We start from the raw sequence: 10,026 nt of genomic DNA on the forward strand, positions 1-10,026 counted from the left end.
CCTTTCCTCCAGCTTTTCATCTTAAACAGTAACAGTGTGTTGCAGGGGGCAGCTGCGTTACTGAACAGAACAAAGCAACAAAGGAGGAGGAAAGAGAGAAGTTATTCTGTCAAATCTGTGCTTGTGACAGGGGAGATTGTTCTGTGAGACAGACATCCTCATCCAGAGAGCCTGTTAGTCAAAAGCTGAATCCTACAAGCATTTCTATAAACAGATAACTTTTGTAGGCATCCAGAGAAACAAGCTACCCTAATGAGAGTAAATACTTGCAGAATTTCACCGTTGAAGGTAGGAAGGGGCTTGGATATCCTGGGGGGTTAGCGGTGAAGTGGGAGAAGAATTGAGTTGGATTTCACAAGCTGATCATGGCACACGAATATCTTTTCTGCTTTGCCCTAGGGAGAACTTGCCAAGTCGCTTTAAATTTAAGGAGTATTGTCCACTGGTGTTCCGAAACCTCCGAGAAAGATTTGGGATTGACGATCAAGACTACCAGGTACTGTCTTTTCTCTCCCTGCCCTCCTAACACCTGTCCCTAGGACAGAATAACCAAGCTGGCAGAGAAACTATGATATCAACATTCTTGTGTGGTCAGTTTTTAGGGGTTTATAATCATGGCTTGAATGATTTTACCATAACCCTAAGGGCCCACAGCAATGAAGTTGATCTTACAGTGCTGAGCACTGGGCAACTGCAGAACGGAAAGATGGTCCCTGCTCCAGAGAGCTTACAGTCAGGCACAAAATAGGAGGCAGCAGATGGTTGCAGACACACAGGAGCTGGAGGATAACAATGATCTAGTGCAGAACATCTGCAAGGAAAATGAGTCTGTCGTGTTTTTACAGATTCGGGCGCTTCTTTAACCGAGTGTGTGTGCGCCAGGCATTGGTGCTGTTGAATTGGGTTTATCAAGGTAGCTGCTGCTTTAGGACCTGTCCCCTAAGGCTCAGACTTGCCTTGGAGGGGAGAGACGTTTTCTTGTCTTAGTATCACTGGGCTTAAATCCAGCAAAAGAGAGATGTCGCAACGCTTGCTGCTACAGCAGGGCCACCCTTCCACACACAGCTCTTAGGCTTAGGCACGCAGGAGATGTGTAGTAGCAGGCTGCTTCGAGACCTCTTAAATGAGGGAAAAGCCAGTGCAGAAAAAGCCCGGCTTTGATAGCTGCGTGGCCTTTAGCAGGCCGGGTGTTAGGTAATTAAACCCGGTATCTTTGGCACGCCGCTGCCGTTGATAGAGGCTGGCCGTGTGCCAGCACTGACTGGTCAAAGGCTTCAACTAAAATACTCTCTGGAATCTGCCAGCCCAGGGGGGCACTTCTGGCTCTCTCCCTTCTCTGCTTTCAGGTGCAAGCCCAGCCATGCTCCCTGCTGCCTGTGTTGTGGGGAGAGGAGATGTTCCTGCTAATCCCACCAGACTGCTTCCTTCTAGCAGTGTCTGTGTGCCCACCTCCACATACTGTGTGTACGCCCTCCCCAAGCATGTCAAAATTCTCCCTGATTCTGTCTAAATTATTGCCTGATCTCACCCTCTTTCGAGGTTAATATAATGAAGAGATCTGTTTTCTTACTCCAGCTGCATGGCTTATTGCACTGGTGAGGCACTGGAGCTACTTGATCCAGTTTTTGCTCTCGTGTGGGATGAGACAAGGAGCAGATGTGCAGCACCTGCATCCCATCCTCTGCCTCTTGTTCCCAGACAAGGGGGGTCCCTCTGCGAGGAGACCTCTGAGGATACTGGCATCGGTGTTCGGGGCTTTTTGCTTCTTTGTGTAACCGTGTCTCAGTTGCCTCTCTCCTGGCTGCCAGGGCCCATCCTACTCTGCTGCCTGTTCTCAAGCATGCTGGGCACTCTGAGGGTGTTTGTTCCAAGTGAGACACATTTTTTGAGCAGAACTGACAGCCGTCTTTGCTTTTCTTCTGCAAGGGGCCAGCCGTCCCCAGGAGGAACAGTAAATGCTGCTGCTGCCTCGCCACTGCCTGTGGCAGCCCCGGTCTGGGCGACTGCCCGTCTGCTGTCGGAGCCAGAGCTCAGTGCAGCCTCGGGGGGCAGGTGGCCTTCTTGTGCCTGCGTGTGCTCAGTGCCTCCTAATTACCTGCGAGCCACGAGCTGTGCACACAGATCTCTCCCGCTTGTGATGGAAGATCTCTTTTATTTTCAGGACACGGCTGCTCAGTCCATGCTTTTCTTGAGCACATGCCTGTTAGATTATTATTTTTATTTTTTCCCCTCCTGCCATCAGGCCTGTTCTGTAGGCAGCGATGGCGTTTTGCCAGGAGCAGCAGTACCATTGCCTCCTGCTCTGTTGACAGTAGTCCATGCCAGGCTGTGTATGGCTCCTGAGGAGACTGCCTGGCCAGCAACACCCTGCCCCTGGGGCTGCCTGTACCAGGGAATGAGTCTGTGCTGGCTTCCTCCATAACCTGCAATGTACTCGCATGAGGTGAAGTCATTAGCTCCTAATTATTTTTTCTCCCAGTGCATCCGCTATAGTATATTTTAGAATATTTTTTTTCTCGGTCTCTTTCAAGAAATTATGAGAACCATGTGAAGTCACTCACATAGAAGCACCCACAATATCTTGTTGGCTCTAAATACCCAGTTTATCATTTACACTTTACCTGTTGCTCTGAAGAATTACTTCTCCCATCTCTGGGGTAGAGCAGTTTGGCTCTTTAAAAGTGTCCAGCTAGAACAAAAAGCAGAAAACATTCATTGAGCTAAATTCAGGTGGGTAAAATGTGATGGCTTGAGTGGGAATCGAGCCAGCCTGCTAAATATAACACCCGAACTGTGGAAGAGGTGGGAGTGACAGGAAGGGAACGAAGTAAACCTAAGGGCTGTGAATTTGGTAATGTCCATATGTGGTCACAATTTCTGCTTCCCATCTCCTCTAGCAGAAAAGCTCTGTGGTTTTGAGGTGAGGGTTGATTAAACCTTGTAGCACAGACTCATTTGCAAATGTCAGCAAGAAGTGAGGGGTTTGGGTTGGTTTTTTTTTTTTTTGGCCTTTATTTTCCTGACAATTTCTAAAGCCTTTGGCAGGAGTAGAGTTTTTCCCCTGCTTCATTAAAGTTTTAAAAGCTTTAAATGCTTCATTCTGAAAGGAAACCTCTCGGCTCACTTGCAGCGTGACATGGTAAATTCCCTCTTTCGCAGCAGGCTCTGCTTGCCTGCGTCTGCAGAAGAGCAGGCTCCCTCTGCTGTCTGCTCTTCAGAGAGCTGAGGGAAGGAGAGAACCCTCTAACCAGCAGCTAAAAAAATACGGCACGAAATGCGTTCTCCAGCCCCGAGATCCTGAAAGACACATCTACCTTGAGCTGAAGCCCACTGTCCAGGGGGCAGAACTGCTGTGTTTCAGAGCACAACTCTCACCTCTCCCCATCTGCTTGCACCAGCGGCAAGGAAATGCTAGTGAGAGCCTGTACTATTGGTTGACAAAATGGCTTCTGAACAAACAGGGGTGGCTGGGCTGGTGGAGTCGGAAGGCAGTTGCTGAGAAGTGGTGGAGGAAACACACAGGAGACTGGTGACCTGCTCGGCTTAGGCTGGAAGGTGTGAAGAGCCAGTGGCTCTAAGGGTGGGGTGAGGCTCACAGCAAGTCCTCCTACCTGGGGAGAGGCATCAGAACAAAGAGCTCTGCCGTTTGCATGGGATTTTCCGATTGTGCTGCAAGTATGAAAAGAAGCTGCAATGTTTCGTTGCTAAGGATGGAGACAGGGATATAAAGACAGATGCGGCTGGTTGTCGGAAGAAAAACCAAGCTATTTATACTCACAATCTTTTTCGTCTAATTGTAAGAATAGCAGAGGCTCCAGGGTAGCTTGTGGTTTCTGGATGACCTGTAAAGAATTTCCAAACAGTTCAGACTTGCCAGTTTAGTCTGCTTTTTGATGGAAAAGGAGGCAGGTCATTTCATTCATTCTGTTCTGTTTTTCCTTAAACCTTGGAAATACCCTAACTGTTCCTAAATTTCCAGGAGGAAATGCTAAGAAGTCTTGGCCTGTGTATACTCTCTCTTTAAAAAACCCTTAGTAAAAAAAAAAGTCTTCAAAAATGCATGCCAGGTGTTGGAGTAAAACACATAAACAAATAGAAGGCCCAGATGGAAGCTCTAAAGCTCCACGTCCAGACTTCTAAACAATTGGGTTAACCTCAGTCGTGCTGAACACTCAAGGATCCTTGATTACCAATGGCCAGGACACTGTCACAGTCACGAAGGTGGAGCACAAGGTCCCAGGCGTGTCTGTTCTTCCAGAGCCAGGCTCTGGTCACCCCTGTCTCACCTGCTTTCCAAGACTGCTCTTTTTCTCCAGGGAGGTGGCAGCTTCTGCCTCTCCTCCCCACTTTTTTTTTGTTCTGCTTTCCTCAGAACTCGGTGACACGAAGCGCCCCGGTGAACAGTGACAGCCAGGGCCGGTGTGGGGCCCGGTTCCTCACCACCTACGACAGGAGGTTTGTCATTAAGGCAGTGTCGAGTGAGGATGTAGCAGAGATGCACAACATCTTAAAGAAGTACCATCAGGTACGGTGAGTCTGGAACCCTGGGAGGGGAGGTGGCAAACACCTTGGGGAGCATCTTGTTGTGATTTGCTGGGGAACTGGAGCTTGGATTCACAGTGTGCAACCTGGCAGAGCTTGCAAATAGCTTTTGCAGAAGGAAACAGTGCTCCTTAGCATCTGAGAGCCAATTATGGCACAGCTGCCTGTTTCTTCACGGTGCTGAGCCCTTTCACAGCTCAGCCCTGTTCCTTACATCAATGAATTATGGATCGCTGGTACCTGAGATCTGTAAACATGCTCCTAACTCAATCCTCTGAATTAAACTTTCCAGAGAGACCAGGGAGGAGGTGGTTACGTGGAGCAAGGAAGGGGAGGCCAAGTGGGACAGCTGGAAATGTTCTACCCTGGTCCCCATTATCTGCCAGTCCATCTGCTCTTTCAGACACACTCGCATACCCACGAGAAGTGAAGTTAGCCAGTGCCACCGAGAGACTGGCCCCGCTGAGCCTGAGTGGCGGAGGTGCACGCCTAGCCTGTTACAGCAGGCTGGACGTGCTTGTGGGATGGGATCCTCCGTCTCAGCTCAGGGCTGGAAGATTCTTACAATGCCCTAACTTGCTTTTCTTGAGACCCTAGGAGCATTTGCAAGCCTCCTTTCCTTTCACATCGGTGTCAGGTGGCTGGAACTGGAGGCTTCGCTATCACCTTGCTGAGCTTGTGTTCTGTCAGAGCTAGGTTTTGTGTGACAATACTGTCTTTCTGTGCCCTCCCTTCCCCACTCTCCTCCAGTTCATAGTGGAGTGTCATGGGAACACCCTCCTGCCCCAGTTCCTTGGCATGTACCGGCTCACCGTGGACGGAGTAGAGACTTACATGGTGGTTACCAGAAACGTATTTAGTCACAGGCTGACTGTGCATCGGAAATACGACCTGAAGGTGAGGGTTGGGAGGCCAGTCGTGGAGCCAAGAGCTCCTTTTCCAGGAGGGGGGAGAAGTTGGTCTATGTAACACCTACTTAACGAGTTCCTGGGCTTTGCTTTTTGTTGAGGGGATTTGGTTTTGGGGGCTCTGGATGGGGCTGCACTTGAAGCTCAAGTGTTGTTGCATTCCCTATCCCAAGTGGCTTACGCTACACCCCATAGATCTGTAAGTCTATCTCGGACATGAGAAAGGGTTCAAGCACTGATTTGAAAAACACCTTTCATTATTTTTCTGCATGGAGGAATTAAATGGTGTCTATGAATTCCGCGGGAATATGGCACATAGTGCAGCAATGCTCTTTATTCTTTTATCAGGGCTCAACGGTATCCAGGGAAGCAAGCGATAAAGAGAAGGTATGGACCACCCCTGGCCAGCCTTTCCTTCCTCCAGGTGGTTGGAAGCAGATGGGATCCAACTGATTTCCCTTTTCCAGAGGGATACTGAGCAGGGAATGTTAAGTGGGCCCTCAGCAATAACCTGTTTCTGTCCCACCTTTCAGGCTGTGCCCAGTAACTGCTCAGGAGGAGATGGTGCACATCTGGTGCTGCCCTGCCCTGCTCTGTTATGTTGACACTACCAGGAGTGGGGGGAACTTCTTGGGGGACAATCCCACAAGTACCAAACCCCACATTAGTGCAGTGGTGTCTTGATGGAAGGATTTCTCCATAGTGCTCCCTGTGTACCAAACTGAGCCAGGTCAGCAGTTAGCGTGTGCAACAGATGCTTTTATAAACCAGACCAGCTCCTCTCAGATTCTTGGCAAATCTCAGCATGTTTGTAAAGTTTGGTTTCTGGTGCCAGTAGGGAAACCTATGACTCAGAATCCTGCCCCTGCAGAACTTTGGCTGTGATGGTGTCATGAAAAGTCCTGTTGAAGTCACAGCAGTAACTCGTGGTACTACATGTTTTGCACATGGGATTTTCAGGTTTGGGACTGCAGAGTAAGTCTACTCCAGCCTGCCCTAAGATTAGATCTCTGGCACGAGCCAAGGGACTCCCATTTACATTGAATGCTCTGGCATCAGGGCACGGCTTCCTCGTGCCCAAGCATCCCCAGCTTGCTGGCTGTTTACTCTCTAGCTTTTTCTGCTTGTGCAGTTTGTCTCAGACCATTCATATTAGATCTAGATAAAGCTACCACACACTCACATGTCATTCTAAGAACAAAATCATTTAATTCCCAGCTGCACAAAGGGCTTGTATGTTCTTCCATATCTCTGAGAAATCCTCGGGGCCTGCTGCAAACAGATTCCTCAAAAAGCAGTGGTTTTAAGTTTTTCCTCAAGCCTTTAGGGAGAGAAGCAATTTTTTTCAAGCCCCCACCCTTTCCCCCCCCCAGTCAGAAGCCAAAGAAATGCATTTCTTTTCTATTCTGGGAGCTGGTTGGACCATCTCTGGCTGGAGCCCAGCTGTCAAGCTTTCAGCCTGCAGCACATCTTCCCGGCAGTCTTTAAAGTTGAGTTGTTCTCTGTGTCTCCCTTCAGTTTCCCACTATGTACAGCTCAGCACGTGGATTCATTGACAAATACTGTGCTGTGCCTGATGCCATTTTTGTACTTACTGCATAGGATGAGCCACTTCATCCTACAAACAGGCCAAAGATCCTGGTGCAACCCCACACTCGATCAGAGTCTCAGTGTAACCAACACACTGCTAAGGGATCAGCGTACAGCCCTCCCCCGGGAAGCAGGGGTTTGGAGAATTTGACACAGGTTTTTTGTTGCAGGCCAAGGATCTACCAACGTTCAAGGACAACGACTTCTTGAATGAGGGTCAGAAGCTGCATGTTGGAGAAGAGAGTAAAAAGAACTTCCTTGAAAAGCTGAAGCGGGACGTGGAGGTAGAGTTTCCTGGGGGAGAGCTTTGACTCTGCCACCCGTAACAGCGTCCTCACTGTGGCCTCTGGCTCGCTGGGTGCAGCAGGGAGAGAAAAGCGGGTCAGTCCTGGATCCCTGAGGCGAGCACAGTCAGGGTTATGCTGATGGCAGTGGGCATTTGAGCTCGTTGGTTCTCTGGAGTCTGATAAGGGTTTAGCTCTCACTACAGCCCTTTCTTAGGAAGATACTGGCAGAGTAGGAGGAGGATTTCTCATCTGACGTGGATGCTGCCGTTCTCACTCATCTCTTTCTCTCAGTTTTTAGCTCAGCTGAAGATTATGGACTACAGCTTGCTGGTTGGGATCCACGATGTTGACCGAGCAGAGCAGGAAGAGATGGAAGTGGAGGATCGGGCAGAGGATGAGGAGTGTGAGAACGACGGTCTCGGAGGCAACCCCATTTCCTCCTACGGCACACCCCCTGACAGCCCCGGCAATCTCCTCAACTACCCTCGCTTCTTTGGGCCTGGAGAGTTTGATCCTTCCGTCGACGTCTACGCCATGAAAAGCCACGAAAGTGAGTATCATGGAATATTGCCCCCAAGAAGGCCTGGAGCTCAGAGGAGGAGGTGTCCTGTGGTCTGGCTGGGCTAAACGGAGTGGGAGGGCTGTCAGCAGGGAGAGAGACCCTGCCCAGTGTCTCTCCTTTGCTGAGCAGTCCCTCGCTGCGGATGGTGTGCGTTGGAAGGGGTGGAAGCGGCGCTTGGAGAGCAGTGGCGTGTTTCAGAGAGCGTGTGGGCCTCTGGTGTGCTGTTTCCAGTCATTCTTCTCTGCCCTCTGCAGCCTCCAGCTGCCTGGCTTTCTCTGCTAGTTGCATCAAACCCAATCTGCCGCGTGTTTCTGAAGGAGGGGGGGGTGCAGCCGGGCTTTGCTCACAGCTCAGGGTGTGCTAGCGACTCTCTTGCCTTGCTAGGTGCCCCCAAGAAGGAAGTGTACTTCATGGCCATTATAGACATTCTTACGCCATATGATGCGAAGAAGAAAGCTGCACATGCTGCCAAAACAGTGAAACATGGGGTAAGCAGCCTGCTGCCCGCAGGGAGAATGGGCTTTGGGGCTTCTGCTTTGCCTACGTGCCTGCGTGCGTATGTGTGATGTCTCCTGACGCTGATTTTTCTACCAGTATGGAAATTCTTCAGTGATCCTGTGCCCAAGGACAGCTCTTCCCTCACTTACTGTCTGCTCAGACTGTCTTGGAAAGGCTTTTTCCCTCTGGTTGGTTGGAGATGACTTGTATTTATGTCCCAGTTTGGGAGGTGCTCGATTTCCCTGGTGTGGCACCAGCAGCCTCACAGAGCAGGAATGGATTGGCTGCAGGCAGATGTATTACCCTGCTCCCCGTCCTGGGGCCAGTCCCGTTCCCTGGCAGCAATCCTGAACTTCCCAAAAGGGCTTGAAAAAAGCCCAGGTTGGCGGGACATGGATTTTTTCATGCTCCTCCCAAATCTCTTCAAAACCATGAGGGAACAAATCCAATGCTTTGACTCAGTGGTCTGCAGAAGATCCAGCTGGAGCTAAAATCAGTTTCCTTGGGGATCTCTCTAGACCTCTCTGGATGTTGTTTTTTCCTAGAACTTGCAAGTTTTTATGGGTCTTTCCTGGCAGAGACAGGCTGTGCTGAGACGATCGCTCCCTGCTGTCCTCCCGCCTCCACCCTTCGCAGTGCTGCAGGTCTGCCCTTCCAGGAGGGTGTTGTGACTTGTTTCTCCTCTCTGCCTTGCAGGCTGGGGCAGAGATCTCCACCGTGAACCCAGAGCAGTACTCTAAACGCTTCAATGAATTTATCTCCAATATCCTGACATAGTCGTCTTCAGCCTTCAGCGAGAAATGAAGAGAAGAGGGGCTACTTCCAAACAGAGAATGCAGCCTGTGACACTAAAACAGACACTGTAGCAGCATGTGGGGTGTGCATGTGTGTGTGTGTGCGCGTGTGTGCAAGGGTGAGTGTGTGGCACTGTGTGACTTCAGAGAAAACTAATTCTAGGTGCACCCTCCAACAGTCCACTTGACCCAGGTGGAAAAGTGGGTTTTTATGTTACAGAAGTGCCCAGACGTAGATTTGAGGGCTTTTTAAAACAAGAAAAGTGCATTGTTTCAGCACTGCTCTTTCTAATGACGTTTTCTCCTCTCTGATCAAGAGAATCCCATAGGGATATGATATGTGGCACTGTATTAAAGGGGTCGCTCTAGATCACATTCAGTGGGAGTGAAGCAGTGCCTGATTCCACAAACTACTACTTTTTTTTTTTTTTTTTTTGGACTGTTTATTGGACTGTCTTTACCAGAAAGACACACAAGCCCTTTTATTTCCCTCTTGGTAGGAATTGGAAGGAAAATAGCTTAACCATTTCAAGGACGGAAAATATTACTCTGATAAGGAGGAGTCTCTGAACTTTAGGTAAATTCAGACTGGGACACTTTATATTTTTTGGTTAATTTAAGTAACAAAAAAACTTTTTTTTTTGTAACTGCACTTGATTTACAAGAAAGACGAGGGAAATGAACATCTACCAAAGATGATCGCTTAAAAAGGTGTAACTTCTAGAACCTAAAAAAAAAAGTGCGAGAAGTAGTAGAGGCATTGAACAACCTCAGATGATAATGTGCTCGGATCCATTGTGCTTTAAATTGGCCAGCTATGAAGATTTCATAAAAGAAAAACAAAA

At 49.2% G+C, this 10,026-nt stretch overlaps 1 protein-coding gene across 1 annotated transcript in view; it reads left to right on the forward strand.

Annotated features, from left to right (window-relative positions):
- The window catches only part of PIP4K2B (phosphatidylinositol-5-phosphate 4-kinase type 2 beta), an 11,404-nt gene extending 1,378 nt beyond the window's left edge, over positions 1–10,026 (forward strand). Inside the window, exons 2-9 of the mRNA XM_026864665.1 lie at positions 400–496; positions 4,373–4,525; positions 5,293–5,439; positions 5,799–5,837; positions 7,211–7,324; positions 7,619–7,877; positions 8,274–8,377; positions 9,084–10,026. Of these exons, the coding sequence (XP_026720466.1) occupies positions 400–496; positions 4,373–4,525; positions 5,293–5,439; positions 5,799–5,837; positions 7,211–7,324; positions 7,619–7,877; positions 8,274–8,377; positions 9,084–9,164 (994 nt within the window). The 3' untranslated portion in view covers positions 9,165–10,026. The remainder of the gene's footprint in view (positions 1–399; positions 497–4,372; positions 4,526–5,292; positions 5,440–5,798; positions 5,838–7,210; positions 7,325–7,618; positions 7,878–8,273; positions 8,378–9,083) is intronic.

Source organism: Athene cunicularia (assembly GCF_003259725.1).
Source record: "Athene cunicularia isolate RWA chromosome 27 unlocalized genomic scaffold, athCun1 chr27_part1, whole genome shotgun sequence".
NCBI classification, from domain to species: domain Eukaryota; kingdom Metazoa; phylum Chordata; class Aves; order Strigiformes; family Strigidae; genus Athene; species Athene cunicularia.